Source organism: Vulpes vulpes, chromosome 5 (genome assembly GCF_048418805.1).
Source record: "Vulpes vulpes isolate BD-2025 chromosome 5, VulVul3, whole genome shotgun sequence".
In the NCBI taxonomy this organism is placed as follows: Eukaryota; Metazoa; Chordata; class Mammalia; order Carnivora; family Canidae; genus Vulpes; species Vulpes vulpes.
The window spans coordinates 123,693,439-123,711,409 of NC_132784.1; the positions used below are offsets into that span (position 1 = coordinate 123,693,439).

The 17,971-nt window shown below is 44.8% G+C and overlaps 1 protein-coding gene across 3 annotated transcripts in view; it reads right to left on the reverse strand.

Moving 5' to 3' along the window:
* NAPEPLD (N-acyl phosphatidylethanolamine phospholipase D) overlaps window positions 1-17,971 on the reverse strand; it is a 54,435-nt gene that overhangs the window by 3,472 nt on the left and 32,992 nt on the right. For all 3 annotated transcript variants that reach the window (XM_072759907.1, XM_072759906.1, XM_072759905.1), the window contains exons 3-4: window positions 7,119-7,765; window positions 4,982-5,096 (exon numbers count right to left, since the gene is read on the reverse strand). In XM_072759907.1, coding sequence (XP_072616008.1) covers window positions 4,982-5,096; window positions 7,119-7,765 — 762 coding nt within the window. The remainder of the gene's footprint in view (window positions 1-4,981; window positions 5,097-7,118; window positions 7,766-17,971) is intronic.

The following is a 17,971-nucleotide window of genomic DNA, read 5'->3' on the forward strand; positions in this document are numbered from 1 at the left end:
ACCAACATATGCCTGCTTAAAATAATGTCCTTTTCATTCAAGCATTACCAAATGAGTCGATCGTGGCTTCTAATCAAGGATCATTAATAGAGGCACCTGGGTGGCTCAGTGGTTGAGCATCCGTCTGCCTTTGGCTCAGGGCATGATTCTAGAGTCCTGGGATCAAGTTCTGCATCAGGCTCCTTGCAGGGAGCCTCTTCACCCTCTGCCTATGCCTCTCTCTGTCTCTCTCATGAATAAATAAAATTTTAAAAAACTCCTTAATAAAGCCAACAGAAATAGCATACTTCCCAATCTATCTAGATATCACGAATGTCAAATGTGGTACCAACTTAGACTGAACGTCATGAGATTGCATGAAATCTGATCAGTTTCACTACATGAAATCCTGATCTAAATGGAATCGATGTGCCAAAGACAGTATTATAGAATGAGATCTTACCACACCCTTGAGGAACACAGAAGCTTAAAAGTTATAAGTAAGAGAGTGTGTATAAGCAAATGCTGGAGAAAAGTTTCTGGCTCATAGAAGGCTGTTACCCTCAAACGCTAGCCAAGTATTGACTGACACTGTAGTCTACGGAGTGTACAAAGGACCCAGAGAACAGAGCTAAGACAGACTTTCCCCATATCCCTTTGTCTCCTTTTTCCTTTATTCAGGGGTTCTTTTTTTTTTTTTTCTCCGTTTCAATGAGCTGTAAAGTGTGGAAGCATAAAGTAGGAATAAAAATCAGTCTCTGATCCTATGGCCAGTGGTCGGTCTGCCTCTACCCATCCTACAACTGTCTTCAGAGTGCCTATCTGGAGTAGCCTATGTTCTAATAATAGAACAAAATGGGAATAAGAAATGGATAAGAAGATGTTCTCAGAGTGGTTAACACAGTGTGGGGAGAAAATATGGAGGGGTGATAAATGTGGATGGAGCTTTAATTTTAAATACCACAGGCTAAGAGTGGCTCAGTCAGTTAAGTGTCTGCCTTAGGCTCAAGTCATGATCTCAGGGTCCTAGGATTCATCTCCGTGTTGGGCTCCTTGTTCAGTGGGGAGCCTTCTGCTCCCGCCCCCCCTGCTTATGCTCTCTCTCTCTCTGTCAAATAAATAAAATCCTTTTTTAAAAAAAGATTTTGTTGTTTATTCATGAGAGACACAGAGAAGCAGACATAAAAGGAGAAGCAGGCTCCCTGTGAGGAGCCCAATGTGGGACTCGATCCCAGGACCCATGATCACGACCTAGCCAAAGGCAGATGCTCGACCACTGAGCCACCCAGGTGCCTCTAAATAAGATCTTTTTTAAAAAATTAAAATAAAAAAATACCACAGGCTAGGAGATCCTCTATGAAAAGGCCATGTTTGACCCAAGACCTGGAGCAGGACTGCATGGGGCTTTGCCAGCAGTTGTGGGAGCCAAATAGGAGGGAAGCTGACCACATTGAAGGCATAAAGGTCACTGCCCTTGAGAGTGTTGAGAACAGACTGGAAAGAGTAGAAATAGTCAAATTGTGAAAACTAGTCCAAATCTGAAATATTTGGGGGTGGGGGGTGGGGGCTGGCTGGCTTAGTAGAGCATGTGACTCTCTCAATCTTGGGGTCATGAGTTCAAGTCCCATGTTGGGGGTAGAGATTACTTAAAAATACATATTCTGAAGGTTGAGCTGACTGCATGCAAGGAAAACAGGATGGGGGACAGAAGTCCTGGTTCTGACCTGAGTCACAAGAACCATTTTCTGAGAAGTAAAAAACAATTCTGAAGGAAGATCAGAACTCAAGTTTTTGGTACCTAATGGACATCCAGGTGGAGATATCAAGTAGGCAGCTGGATATATAAACATGGATTATGGAGAGACTTGGGAGTGAAAGGTACAATGGACCACTGGCCATAAGACTGAAAAGATCCCTATTCAAGGGAGTGACCAGTAGGGAAGAGGCCCAGATGGAGTCAAGGGCACTCCCTGCTTGAGGGGGTGGGGGGCAGGAGGGGAACCAGCAGTGACCAAAAAGGGACAGCCAATGATGCACTAGGAAAATCAGGAAAGTTTTCTGTGGCCTAAGAAAGGTGGTCTGTCAGGTAGGTATTGGCCATGTGGGTCTCCTCCCTTGTACACTTCTGGATCATATAGGAAATTGCTAATAGATCACCCATAAAGTGTAACTTTAACTTTGACAACCTAAGTCAAAGCATTTCCCTTTCAAAATGTTAGTATGAGGGGACTGAAAAGGATGAAATTTCCCACTGAAAAATAACGTGCTTTGTTAATTAAGTCACACACACACACACCCCCACCTCATGCACACCCCAATGCCCTATGAGTCTTGGACAATGACACACTTATACAATCACCCTACACTAGTACTTTTCGTAGCTCATCAGTCACTTAATTGGCTCTGATTTAGTGTGGACTTTGACGTTGCATTATTTCTCCATGGGTCTGTTGGGTATTTTGGCCATCTAGAAGTAACCTTAGAAGGCAAGAAAGCCTTTCTGAGTGACTGATAGCAATCTCATTGTGCAAGTATACTTCAGTCCCACGAGGGAGGTGGAAATGCCCTAGAGCCATACAGCAAGACAGCAGATTAGAGAGGTAAGAATGAAGGAGTAGAGGAAGTGCCCGGCACTAGGGAAGCAGCCCAGACAACTCATAAATTCCCTTTAGAGGGTCACTCTTTTATGATCTACCCCAACAGGATATGTTCAAAAGTTACATATCTTCTGTGATGCCTGAAATTTGTTTCCACCAAAACCAGTGAATTTTTAAGTCTTAGTGCTTAAATTCATCATGTAGGAAACTCACTCATAATTACTGAGATAAATTAAATTTTGCTATATATGTGTGTGTGTGTATACACGATACACACAGAATAAGAAACTGCCACTGAATGGTAGGGCAGGTAGGTCACAGGAAACCAACACACAATTTTTAAGTGTTACCAAGTTAAAGACCTCTTCAGTCTGCTGTCTAGTAAGCAGCTATTAGAACTACTTTTATGTAAATCATGTTTACAGTGCTTACTCATGGGGTAAATACCCCCAAATTCTGTCTTTATAATTTAACAAACTCATAGTTTTCAGGTTTATGCATCTAATGTCAAAGTATGAACACATTCTAAATTGCTAAGACTTATGATTGAGTTACAGGTTTCATTAAGAAAGGTGGTAAAAAAAAGAAAGAGAAAAAGAGAGAGAGAGAGAGAGAGAGAGAGAGAAAGAAAGAAAGAAAGAAAGAAAGAAAGAAAGAAAGAAAGAAAGAAGAAAAAGAAAGAAAGAAAGAAAGAAAGAAAGAAGAAAGAAAGAAAGAAAGATAGATAGATAGATAGATAGATAGATAGATAGATAGATAGATAGATTTCTAGCCTCTCCTCTTCCCCATCTCAGTAAAGAGCATGACCATCTTCCCAATGACTTGTTAAAAGTCTAGGAATCATCCTGATTCTTCTCTTTGAACGGGGTTTTAATTTTTTTTAAAGGTTTTATTTATTCATTCATGAGACACAGAGGCAGAGACCTAGAGAGAGGGCGAAGCACGCCCCTGTGGGAGCCCAATGTGGGGCTCGATCCCAGGACCCCAGGATCACGCCCTGAGCCAAAGGAAAACGCTCAACCACTGAGCCACCCAGGTGCCCCATCTTTGAACAGATTTAATAAAGTAGTATGACTTCATAAAAGTCTCTGTGTAGATACTATATGGAACATACACCCACATATCTAGATCTATATACGTGGAATGGATGCACATGATACACACACAGAATAAGAAACTGACACCAAATGGCAGGTCACAGGAAACCAGTACCCAATTTCCCCTTCACGTACACACGCATCATCCTGTTATTCATCCTCCCTGGCCCTGGGGTCCTTCATTTATTCACTCCATTCCATCCCCTCCGTTGCTTGGCTCAAAGGCTGCTGCATGGTGGGGTGGGAATTCTGACGGGGCCGGAGGGGGTGGGCAGGCAGTGTGTTAGGTAACTACGGAACAAGTTAGTTAGGGAGAGAGCAGGCCAGAAATAAGGCGGAGGGAGTGCCTAGGAACAGCCTGGAAACAGGGTTCCTGCAGAGTGGCCCTGGGGTGGGGAAGAGGCCACACAAAGCAAAGTAGAAGCTAAGTTCAACCACCCATTTCAAAATTTTTCTTAGGGCAGACCCTGGATCCAGAAAAGATGTTTTTTGCTATCGCTCTGCTTATCCCAGAACCCTGGCTGATAGCTAAGTTCTAGGATTCAACTACCTAAAGGAAAAAAAAAAAAAATCAGTTTTTCTGTGTTAGTCTAGGGAGAAAAACCACCATTTATCCCAACACCTGGCACACAGCACTCCATCACTGTTCATTACTGGATGAATAACATATTCCTAAAAAGTCCCAAACTGTCCAGCCTTACTTCCCCCATGGCCCTCATGTCACATCCATACTCTGGCTGAACCAATTCTTCACTATACCCCCTTTGCTTGCTGCCTCCAAGCCTATTCCCTCCCCTTCCTCTTCTTGAAATGCCTTCCTTGCCTTCTCACAGCCAAGTTCAGATGTCACCTCTTCCATGAAGCCCTCCCTCCCCACCCCCTCCAAATCAGTGACAGTCCATGAGTCATGAGACCACTTTGTTCCACTGCAAAGCACTTCTATCAACACCTGTTTTAGAGTTATGTACACACCTTACATCTTCTGCTAGAATAAATGCCCCCTTGAGAGGGAAGGCATAATCGGTTCATTTCCCTATTTTCCAAGACTATACACACTTTTTGTTCTATAAATGATGCTTCATTTACAGAAATAAGCCAAAAGCACAGCATGTACTGAGGGATTATGTTTTTTACTGTATATAAATACTGTTTTTCTAATAAAAGTGATCAATCCCTCTAATTCACGTAGGACCGTGCAGGTTCTGATTTCAGTCTGGTCTCTGAGCACACTGCATGCAGGGTGTGCCGATGCCTGAATCCTTTCAGGTCCAACACGTAACCAAAGTTATTTTTATCATAGTCACTCACCTCATTTGCTAAGGCAAAAGTCCCCCAGTGAATAGCCACAGATTTCTTTGTTTGAACATCAATGTGAATCCTCACAGCTTCTTCTGGGTCCACGTGCTGGTATTTCATAAACCACCTGATAAAATAGCAATTTATTAATTCTGGCTTTAAAATATAAATTCTAATTACTACTTCATCTAATCAACCTTTAAAGGTTCTGTACAAGAGTAAGACAGGCAAAACCATCTCTTTTGAGTCCACTCTTCTGCTGGAAACAAAATAAGAAAAATCTTATACCAACTGCTATGCAATAGCTAAGTCTCAAGCCAAACTCCCCTTTGGAAGGCAAGATGTTTTTTCACGGGTCTTTGATTTTACTGACCATTTATTCTGAAGATCTGTCTTACTGTTATTTTAAAAAGTAGGCATTTTACAATCCTGGTATGAATTAAAGAAATTAAATAATGGGTAAAGAACTAAAAACCAAAAGAGAACCTGATAACTTACCGAAACCATTTTTTTTTTAAACTTGCTAAAGCAAAAAGCAAACCAAAATTAGTGTAGGACAGGCTAAAGACTGGGAGGAAAAAAATACTATTCAAGGGTTTTATTTAAAAATTATACAAGTGGGGATCCCTGGGTGGCGCAGCGGTTTAGTGCCTGCCTTTGGCCCAGGGCGCGATCCTGGAGACCTAGGATCAAATCCCACGTCGGGCTCCCGGTGCATGGAGCCTGCTTCTCCCTCTGCCTGTGTCTCTGCCTCTCTCTCTCTCTCTCTATCATAAATAAATAAAAAAATAAAATAAATAAAATGATACAAGTGAACAGTGAGGTGCAGGATTCAGCAAGAAGAGGATAGAGAAGGGGGATTATGGGGAGAGAGTGTGGAAACCGCCGTAAAGCTGCCCGATGCCTACGGAAGAGCAGAGCTCAGGAGGCAGGGGCCTGCGGACCCCAGCCTTACCCACTGCTGGGAATGTGTATCTCAGCTCTGCTGCTGCCCGCTCTGCTGCGGTTAAGACTCATGGACCCAGATTCAACAGGTGCTTCTGCATTTTTTAGAACACACCATGGAAAAGTTCATCCATCTGCAAGAGCTAAAGGGTTGTTATTTACTGTTAGAAGCTGCCGGCCCCATGGGAACCTAGAAACAAAGCCACTGTGTTCTACTCAACAGATTAGAGAAGCACTGTTCGCCCTGTGTCCTGACACTGGGAATTCAGGACAAGATGCAGATAGTTTTTGGTATTTCTATTGATTTCTTTTTTAAGTCCTATAGCAAATGAAAGGGATGGACATACGCCTTTCTACCTTCATGTCTATCTGAAATAAATTAAAATTTTTTATTTTGGTGTGAAAGTTACAATAAAAACAACATCCTACGGCACTCGGCAGGCTCAGTTAGTAGAGCTTATGACTCTTCATCTTGGGGTCGTGAGTTTAAGATCCATGCTGGGCACAAGCTTACTTTTTAATAAAACAACAAAAAATACATAAAAACAAAACTTCCTAACCAACTTGGATAGAATACGGTGAGAGGAGATTCCCCCACAGGGATACTATTGAAAGCTGTGTTGGTGTAATGGTTGCACATTTATAGAATACTCTTAAATTTCATTGATATTCTTATTTCTAAAACTGTTAGTACTGGCCAAAGAAATGGATTACACAGTAGAGGCTCCCACAGTTTAATTCTCTTAGAGCAAATACTGTGCTCCTGGCCTTCTCCCAGTTTAGTAACAAGACAGCTGCAATGCAAGCAGCAAAGGGGAATTCTGTGAGGGATTTGCGTAACCTGTACACATTAGATCATCACTATATATATGATCTTTATATATTGTGACACAGGAAAAAATTTCATAATTACAAATAAGATGCTTTAATATATTAAGAATATCCGCTGAGGGCAGCCCGGGTGGCCCAGCGGTTTAGCGCCGCCTTCGGCCCAGGTCGTGACCCCGGGGTCTCGGGGTCGAGTCCCGCGTCGGGCTCCCTGCATGAAGCCTGCTTCCCCCTCCGCCTGTGTCTCTGCCTCTCTCTTTCTCTGTGTCTCTAATAAATAAAAAAATCTTTAAAAAAAAAAAAAAAGTCACAGATGACCTCACAGGACATCCCCAGCTCGCAAGTGCTTTAGAGCTCCGGAGCCGCGTCTACACACCTGGGTTCGTACGCTCCGATGGGAATAGCTGCCAGGTCAAAAGGGCCAAACCTCCTTCCTATCTCTTCGAAAGCTGAGCAGTAGCCAGTGTCTCCGGCGAAAAAGAACCGGCTCCAAGGCCCCAGGACGGCCCAGCTGCCCCACAGAACCCTGTTGTCGTCCAGGAGGGTCCTCTTGCACCAGTGCTGGGCGGGCGTAAAGACGAAGGTGACGCTGTCGTGCCCGGGCACGCAGTTCTCCTCCCACCAGTCCAGCTCAATCACGTTCTCGCAGCCGCACTTCTGCATCCAGTCCAGGAGGCCCAGGGGCACAAACCAGCGGAGCTCGGGCCCGAAGCGCTCGTTGAGCGCGCGCACCGAGCCGCAGTCCAGGTGGTCGTAGTGGTTGTGGCTGAGGACGACGGCGTGCACCGCGGGCAGCTCGGCCACCGAGCAGGGCGCCCGCCGGAAGCGCCGCGGCCCCACGCGCTGCCACGGGGAGGCGCGCGGGCTGAACACCGGGTCGGTGAGGAGCACCAGCCCGTCCATCTCCACCAGGACCGTGGCGTGGCCCAGCCACGTGACCCGCAGGCCCGCCCCGCTCACCCCCGCGGCCTCGGGGCGGTCGACGAAGTAGGGCCGCAGCACCGGGAGCTCCTTGTCGAGTTCCTGCGGCGGGAGAGAGACAAAGAAAGGCGGTGTTGGGGGGGGGGGGGGCAGGGGGGGCTGCGGGGAGGAGGGCGGGGGGAGCCCGGACCTCGTGCAGGACACGCGCTGTTCTGCTTGGCACGTGAGCGCGCACGTGCTGGTGCTGGTGCTGCCCCGGGAAGCTGAGCGGAGGCCGAGGGCGCGGGCAGCGCAGCCGAGCGACACGTGCACCTGGGCAGCGGCTTGCTCCCCCACCCCCACCCCACCCCCCACCTCACCCCCGCAGCTGTCCACCGCCTGAGGCCTCGCCCCCCCACCCCCACCCCGCGGCCGCGGCCTCGGGAAGACGTGCAGCCCCGTTTGGGCAGTGCCGCCTCCTCCGACTGGGACCCTGGGACCGACTGGGAGCCGCGGGGTCCCCGAGGGCGCTCCCCGGGCCGCGGCGGGTGGGGCGACCGCAGTCCCCGCGGCACAGCGCCCTACTGCTGCCTCCGGGGGCCTTCACGCTCCGCGGCCGAGGGATCAAGCAGCACGTCCGCCTCAGGGTCCGTCCTGGCGCTTAGAAAACCGTTGCCTTCTTTTTTTTTTTTAATTAAGATTTTATTCATTCATGAGAGACGGAGAGAGAGACGCAGAGACCCAGGCAGAGGGAGAAGCAGGCTCCATGCAGGGAGCCCGACGCGGGACCCGATCCCGATCCCGGGTCCCCAGGGTCACGCCCTAAACCCCTGCCCACCCCGGGCTGCCCCGTAGGACCCCCGTCTAACCCATTCGCTCAGACACTAACGCTCTAGGGCGCCCAGGGTCCCTCGGGGCAAGGTGCTTCGCGGCCCAGCCCGGCCCGCCCGGACGGGACGTGTGTTCAAGTCTTGCTCCACCGACTTTGATCGTGCCTGTATTTCTCTGCACTGACGGTGCACTTGCTCTCCCACGTTCATCCGTCGAGTTTTTGACTCCCCTGTGTATGTTTGTAAGTTGCTGCAAATCAGTGCAGAGGGAGTGTGGCATCGGATAATTAGGGGACATACAAGGTGTGCGACAGCCAATGAGAAGGAATGAAGGGCCCAGGCGCCAAAAGCATCGGACACGGGAGCCTGTGTGAGCTGCGGAAGAACTGATGAGAAGTTCATGATGCCAGAAAAAAGGAAGGAGGTCGTTTTAGGTGCAGAAAATGCCCAAGCAAAGGCACGGAGCCAAGCGGGAACATGGCATTTGGGGACAGGGGACAATCTGTAAAGGATCAGAACACAGTAAGAATGCCCTAGTCCACCCAGAGACAGGAAGCATTCTAAAGGGGGAGTCGATGGGGGAGAGACGGGTCTGGGTGGCTCCATCAGTTAAGCACCCAACTCCTGATTCTGGCTCCGGTCATGATCTCAGGGTCGTGAGATTGCTCCCCGCATCTGACTCGTGCTTAGCAGGGAGTCTGCTTGAGATTCTCTACCTCTGCTCTCCCCTGGTGTGCACATACACACTCACTAATAAATGAATCAGGAAAAAAAAAAAAAAAAAGACTTGTCCCAAGTAAGGTTTAGAGAAAAACCCCTCTGGAGTGTAAATGATGACCTAGAATGGGTGACAACAGCTGCCCAGATGACAGATGACCAGCGGAGACAGCAGTCAGAGCGAGTGTGGGGAGACGCTAGTGGAGGAGAGCCGAGAGGTCACAGATGGTCTGAGTGGGACAAGGGCTGCGACTGGGGAAGAGCAGGAGCAGCAGAGGTGGAGGACAGCAAAGCCGCCTCTTAGCCACTCTACACTTTACTTTCCTCATCTGAAAAACGGGCACAACTGTACTCACACTTCACTGTTGCGGGGACCGGAGAAGGAGTGGCTGTCGCGCTGTAGGCACTGTGTAAGAATTCCAGATGGGGAAAGAAACCGCAACCTGGACAACTGGTCAGGCACCAACTCGACGCTTTTACTTGGTTTCTTTTCTCATAGCCATAAATCTAGTTTAGATCCTGAATACTATCCAGACACTTTGAAGTCCTCCCTGATTGCTCACCTGTCTTACTCTCACACTCAATCCGTACACAAGAGCCACTTCAGAAAGAGTCTACTTAAGTATAGCTCTCTCCCTGGGACATCTTTACAGACTCTTCACCGATTGACAAAACCCATCTCCCCTCCTCAGCCCAGGAGGAAGCCGACCCGTGGAACCCCCAGTCTTCCTTTCCAGCTGTTTCACCCAACTCCTGCAGGCCTGTGTCCCACCTACACCGGGACCGCTTGAGAGCCCCGCACAATACTGATCCGTTTCTCAGGTTACAATGCCTTGCCTCTAATCCCTTTGAGAACTTAATCTGTGTACCCTTCACAGGGCCGAGACTGAGTCTCCATAGACAGGGACGATCACTCCAGCACCCACCGTCCCTGCCACTTTGTTCGTGCACCTTCCGTGGACATCCTGCCCACACTGTGGTAAACAGGATGCCTCCTGTCTTACTCAACTTGGAACCACCCACAGTACCCAACGCACAGGGCAGTTGATGAACACATCATGTGTTCGATGAAACTTGTAAGATAAAGGAGTGTAAATTTTTCAAATCAGTTCTCAAAGTTGGTAGAATAATGAATGTCATGTGGTGACCTTTTCAAAAATGAAGAAAGAGGGAGGGAATGAATATCACCTGGGAAGCTGCCACGTATTACAGGCCTCATGCTAGGCACCTGATAGTGATGATGATGATGAATCGAGGATATCAAGCACAAGAGCTATCATTTATGGAGTGCTAAATACCGCACTAACTATTCTTCAAAAATAATGTTTAAGCTGGTACCAACCAGAGGGGGCCTAGGTGCCCCAGTCAGTTAAGCATCTGCCTTCCACTCAGACATGATCTCAGGGGTCCTGCGATCAAGCCCCACATTGGGCTCCCTGCTCAGTGGGGAATCTGCTTCTCCCTCTCCCTCTTCTTCTGCCTTCCCCCCTGCTCATGCTTTCTCTCTTTCTCTCTCAAAATCTAAAAAAAAAAAAAAAAAAGATTAATCTAGTACCAACCATAACACTGCAGGTAGCTCCTATTAACTATGTTCATTTAACAGAGGAGAAAACAGTGATGACATACACACGAGGTCACCCCAGCTAGCCTTCACACATACTGCCTCTCACCACTGACTCCTAAATATTATCTCATTTAATACGTATTTTTTCAAAAACAAGCAACAGCCCAGAGGAGACACAAGGAAACTTTTGGAGATGACAGCTAATGTACATTATCCTGACTGTGGTGATCGTTTCATGGGAATATAAATAAGAACACCAAATGGTATTTTTTGAATATGTGGAGCTTGGATTATCTTATTAAAACCATTTTAAAAATCTTAAGCAGCATCATGTTTAAACAGTGCATCAAAATATCTGTTAACAAAATTCCCATAAAACGGCGCTGCACTTTCTTTTTGCTGTAAGTTCAAAAGCCATTTGAAGTTCACTATCTTGCATTATCTGCAGACTGCTGGGAGGGAAGGAAACCTGTAGCAAGAGCCTCTGGCAGCCTCACCTGCTATCGGAACAGAGGATTAACCAGGTAAAGCACTGAAAGAAGCCAGTCACCAAGGGCCACAGCTAGTATGGTTCTGTTTATGTGAAGTGTCCACAGCAGGCAGGTCCATAGAGACAAAAGACAGATTAGTGATTTCCAGGGGCTGGAGAAGGGCGAGAGAATCGGGGGCTGATGACTAAGGACACTGGGTTTCTTTTTGAGTTAATAAAAATGTATTAGATGTGGGAATGGTTGCACAACCCTGAATGTACCGAAAACCACTGAACTGTACATTTAAAACAGGTCAGCTGTAAGGCATGTGAATTACAGCTTAACAAAGTTTTTTTTTTTTTTTTTCAAAAAAGGCCAAGTCCTGACATGTGAACCTAAGCAATCACACCTTCATATTTCCTTCTGCACACTGTGTTTCTAAGCCGATTACAAAAATGCACCTTATTTGAAAGAATCTGATCCCTAACACCACTGTCCCATAAAACTCAAAGAAAGAGAGTCTACACCTGAGATTCCAAAAAATATTTGTCTTTTTGATCCTGATCATCAGAGTTTGAAAAACCATGTAGTGGGGCGCCTGGCCAGCTCAGTCAATGGAGCATGTGACTCAATCTCAAGGTCGTAAGTTTGAGCCCCATGTTGGGTGCAGAGGTTACTTAAAAAAATAAAATCCTTAAAAAATAAATAAATAAAATTTTTAAAAAGCATGTAAATTGGAGGTAGAGAAATTGTTTATTTGAAGAAACCAAGCACTTGGCATCTTCTTTACTAGGTAAGGACTTTTCTTGGCTGGCCTTCCTCTTTTAAAGCTGCAAACAGGAAAATCCCTAGGCCCATAATTAACCAGGACACGAGTTAATGTTTACTTTGCTTGGGGAAAGGAAAAAAATCCTAATGTGCATTCAACCACTATTCTTTGCCAGATGCTGTATATGGAAGCAGATGTCACTGCCGTTTTACAGATACCCAGATGCGGGGCGGGGGGGAGGGGGGGGTGTCACTAAGAAACTCGCCCAGGTCACACACCGAGTATGTGCGTTCTCACAGGTCTTCCTGGCTCTAAAGACCTTATCTTTTCATTAAACCATAACTGCTTCCATGGCATAAATTTCACTAACTTTAAAAAAGTGAAACCTGTGCTCTTATTAATACTATTTTAAGCATATGTGTGTGTAGTAGACAGAAGAGAAAGATTTGATACAAATCTGCTAAAATCATGTTTTCTTTAAAAAATAAAATCACATTTTAAGACTGGAGTTAAGCCTTTTCTTCCAACTGAAAGTATACGTTGCAACTCAGATTTAAAAGAGATTTTTCTTTTTCATATTTATTTTGATGATATTATGTTAACACTGAATAGAGACTGAGCCATTATCCAAATACTTCCAATGCAATCAATTATTGATGCTAATGTTTTATATTTCTGTCATGCTATCTGTATTATGAATACCAGATCCATCAAAATGGCTTAATATTTTTAAACTTCTCCTTGATTATAAAATACCCTTCATAAAATATTTGCAAAATACAGGAAAATATAAAGATAAGAAGAGTAGCCATCCATTACATCAGTCTGCAGAGATTATAGCCACTGTTGACATTATCCTGTTTTTAGTCACGGCCCTATTTCTGTGCAAGGCTAATATCCTAAAGCACTCGTACTTTTCTTTCTTTCGTTCGTTTTTTCTCTTTCTTTTTCTTTTTTTTTTTTTTTTAAAGAAAGAGAGTGAGCAGGGAGAGGCAGAGGGAGAAGGAAAGAGAATCCTAAGCAGGCTCCACACCCGCACAGAGCCTGACCAGGAGATCATGGCCTGAGCCAAAATTCAAAGTCAGACACTTAACCAACTGAAGTGGTTGGGTTTTTTTAAATCTATTTTTTAAAAAACATTTTCATATTGTGACATTTCATCCACCTCTTAAAACTCTGAGACACATACTGAAGTATTTAAAAATGAAACAAATAGGGGCACCAGGGTGGCTCAGTGGCTCAAGTCATGATCTCAGGGTCCTGGGACAGAGCTCCACATTGGGCTCTTTGCTCAGTGGGGAGTCAGCTTCTCCCTCCACCCCCCTTGAGCTTGCATGCACTCTCTCTCTCTCAATAATAAACACACAAAATCTTAAAAATTTAAAATAAAGTGAAAATGAAACAGATTTCCTCAATCTGTCAGAATGTAAAAAGAAAAAAACAATGAAATACAGGAAAAATTGAAAATTACATAAGACTGACCTAGATGATCCAAATTATAATTGGTAGTTGCTTTAAAAACTGAAAGGATGTGGAAAGGAAAATTTCAAAGAAATACTCAAAATTTCCTAGAACTGGAGGAAACAGATTTTCCACATTTTCTTTTCTTTTAAAGATATTATTTATTTATTCATGAGAGACACAGAGAGAGAGGCAGACACACAGGCAGAGGGAGAAGCAGGCTCCCTGCAGGGAGCCTGATGCAGGACTCGATCCCTGATCCTGGGATCACACTGAGCCAAAGGCAGAGGCTCAACTGCTGAGCCACCCAAGTATCCCAGATTTTCCACATTTTCTAAAGAGCCCACAAAACACTGAGCATGACCAACAAATATAACACATCACAGGGGAAATTTCAAAAAAGATATTTTCAAAGCTTCTACAGTGTTAATACATACAGGTCACACAAAGGACTGAGAATGGCTTTGAACTTCTCCACAGCAATACTAAAAAGAAGGTCATGGAGGTAATGCTCTGAAATTCTGAGGGAAAACTGTTTCCAAACAACAATTCTATACCCACACTAACCAGCAAGAATGAGAACAGAAACACGGTTCCAGTCCAAGATGGTGACTATAGGAATTTAGAGTAATTCCTCCTGAAGAACTGAGGGCTGACCCAACAGCTTCCACATAAGAGAAGACAGACCCCAAGAGGTGATCCCGGGGTCCTGGGATCAAGTCCTGCATCAGGCTCCCCACAGGGAGCCTGCTTCTCCCTCGCCTCTGTCTCTGCCTCAGTGTCTCTTGTGAATAAATAAATAAAATCTTTAAAAATAAATAAATAAAAGAACAACTGGAATACAGAAAAACTAGCCCTAGAACCCTGACAAACGGTAGGGGAGCTGCTGGCACTCTCCCCCAGGTCAGAGGGGCTGCCCAGCACCACAGTTTATATTCCCCTTTAATAGCATGGACTGGAGCAGGGTCTGGGCTTCCTAGCCAGCCTACCACCTCACTGCGCCCTGAGCCCACTATCCCATGGCAACCCCAGCACAGTGTCCCAGAACCCCCAGCCCATGCTAGTTACATCTCCAGCTAGCCAAAGTCACCAAACACATAGTCTACCCAGAGGACAACCATACAAATGCCATTCCTTCAAATTTAGAAGTAGCTATTTTGCCTAATTCCTAAAAACAAACACAGAACGTCAAGCAAAATGGGGAGACATCAGTAATGTGCTCCAAATGAAAGAACATGTTCAAATAAAACTTCAGAAAAAGATCTAAATGAAAGAAATATGCAATATGCCTGATAAAGACTAAATAATGACTCTAAAGATGTTCACTGAACTGGAAAGAAGAGTAGAGGAACTCAATGAGAATTTCAAAAAGGGCACCTTTGTGGCTCAGTGGTTGAGCATCTGCTTTTGACTTGGGTCGTGATCCCATGAGTCCCGGGATCCTTTTTTTTTTTTTTTTTTCATTTTTATTTATTTATGATAGTCACACAGAGAGAGAGAGAGAGAGAGGCAGAGACACAGGCAGAGGGAGAAGCAGGCTCCAAGCACCGGGAGCCTGACGTGGGATTCGATCCCGGGTCTCCAGGATCCTGCCCTGGGCCAAAGGCAGGCGCTAAACCGATGAGCCACCCAGGTATCCCTCCCGGGATCCAAGAAAGAAAGAAAGAAAGAAAGAAGGAAAGAAGGAAAGAAAGGAAAGAAAGGAAAGAAAGGAAAGAGAAGAAAGAAAGAAAGAAAGAAAGAAAGAAAGAAAGAAAGAAAGAAAGAAGAAAGAAAGAAAGAAAGAAAAGGATTATATAAAGAGACTACTACAAAAAATTAAATGCTGACAAATTGGACAACCTAGAAGAAATAAATTCCTGCAAACGTAGAATCTTCCAAAACTTGATCAGGAAGCAACAGAAAATCTGAATAGACCAATTACTGGTAACAAAACTGAACTGGTAATCAAAAAATTCCTAACAAACAAAAGTCCAGGACCATATGAATTCACACCTGAATTCTACCAAACATTTAAAGTAGAGTTAACGTCGTACTCAAACTTCTGCAAAAACAGAAGAAGAAAAGCTTCCAAGCTTCCATTCTATGAGGCCAGCATTACCCTGATACCAAAACCAAACATACTACAAAAAAGAAAACTGGGACACCTGGGGGGCTCAGTGGTTGAGCATCTTCCTTTGGCTCAGGTTGTGATCCCCAGGGCCTGGTATTGAGTCCTGCATCAGGCTCCCCATCAGGCTCTCTGCCTCTCTCTCTGTGTGTGTCTCTCATGAATAAATAAAATCTTTAAAAAAAGTAAATTCAAAATGGATTAAAGACCTAAATGTGAGACCTGAAATCATTTAACTCCTAGAAGAAAACATAGGCAATCATCTCTTAGACATGTTGCCTTTGCAGAGTTTTCTAGATGCATCTCCTCAGGCAAGGGAAAGGAAAGCAAAATTAAACTATTGGGACTAAACCAAAATAAAAGGCTTTTGCACAGTGAAGGAAACAAGCAACAAAATGAAATGGCAACCTAATGAATGGGAAAAGAAAGATATTTGCAAATGATGTATCCAAAATACATAAAGTACTTATAAAACTCAATACCAAGAAAACAAATAATTCAAAGAAAAATATTAGGCAGGGAGCCTGAATAGATGTTTTTCCAAGGACATATAGATGCCAGCAGACACATGAAAAGATCCTCAACATAATGATCAGGGAAATGCAAAACAAAGCACAATGAGATATCACCTACACCTGGTATAGTGAAAATGAAAAAGACCAATAACAAATTTTCAGAATAGTGAAAATGAAAAAGACCTTTAACAAATAATAACAAGGATATGGAAAAAGGAGATCCTCATACACTGTTGGTGGCAATGTATATTGGTGCAGCCACCATGGAAAATAGTGTCTAAAAAACTAAAAACAGAAGTATCAAATAATCTAATAATTCCACCATTGGGTATGTATCCAAAGAGAATGAAAACATGAATGTGAAAAGATATATGTACCCCCTATGTTCACTGCAGCATTATTTATAATAGCAAATACATGGAAGCAACTTCAAATGTTCACTGCTAAATGAATGGACAAAGAAAACGTAGAATGTATAATCAGCCTAAAAAAGAAGGAGATCTTGTCACTCACAACCACAAGAATGGACCTTGGGCGTATTATGTTAAGGGAAGTAAGTCAGACAGAGAAAGACAAATATCACATGATTTCTTTACATGTGGAATCTAAAAAAACAAAGGAATAAACAAACAAAAAGCAGAAACAGAGCCTACTACAGAGAACAAGCCGATGGTTGCTGGAGGGGAGGGGGTTGGGAGGATGAGCAAAATGGAGGCAGGGGACTGGGAGATTCAGGCTTCTAGTTATGGAATGAAGAAGTCACAGGACAAAAAGGATGCAATGTAGGGAATATGGTCAATGATGCAGTGACAGCATTACGGTGACAGATGGTACAATTGTGGTGAGCGTAGCACAAGATATAGGTTGTCAAATCACTATATTGCACACTTGAAACCAATACAATATTGTGGGTCAACCAAAGTTTTTAAAAGGCCAAAAATATGATAATAAAGACATTTCAGGGATCCCTGGGTGGCACAGCGGTTTGGCGCCTGCCTTTGGCCCAGGGCACGATCCTGGAGACCCGGGATCGAATCCCACGTCGGGCTCCCGGTGCATGGAGCCTGCTTCTCCCTCTGCCTGTGTCTCTGCCTCTCTGTCTCTCTCTCTCTCTCTCTCTCTCTCTGTATGACTATCATAAATAAATAAAAAAAAAAAATTTTTTAAATAAATAAATAAATAAATAAAGACATTTCAGATAATTAAGTTATCAGAAAACTGACTTTCCACGTACCCTTTTCTCAAGAAGTGGATTAGGAATGTGCTCCACCAAAATGAGAACACAGCCAAGAAAGAGGAAAAAGTGGGGTGCAGTAAACAGCACTAAGGAAGCAAAGGGGCCAGGATGGTGGTGAAGGAAGACTCCAGAATGGAAACATGCAGGGAAATGGGAGGGCTGTCAGCCCAGAAAGAACCCAGAGCCGAGAAACCAGCTTAGAGTCTTTCCTCAGGAAAGCAGTTGAAAAGGAATGAGGGGAATGATTAGTTACTATTACATACGAAGTTAAGCAGATGAAAAAATAAGGTATTGCTAACCTCAGCAGGCGGGGGGGGGGGGCATGTAAGAAAGAAGACATGGGCAGCCCGGGTGGCTCAGCGATTTAGTGCCTGCCTTCAGCCCAGGGCCTGATCCTGGAGACCCGGGATCGAGGCCGCCGTCGGGCTCCCTGCATGGAGCCTGCTTCTCCCTCTGCCTGTGTTTCTACCTCCCTCTCTCTCTGTGTCTCTCATGAATAAATAAAATAAAATCTTAAAAAAAGAAAAAAAAAAAGGGAACATGGCCACGGTACATTGCTTGGTTCATCAATGAAAACCAGTGATAGGGATCCCTGGGTGGCGCAGTGGTTTAGCGCCTGCCTTTGGCCCAGGGCGCAATCCTGGAGACCTGGGATC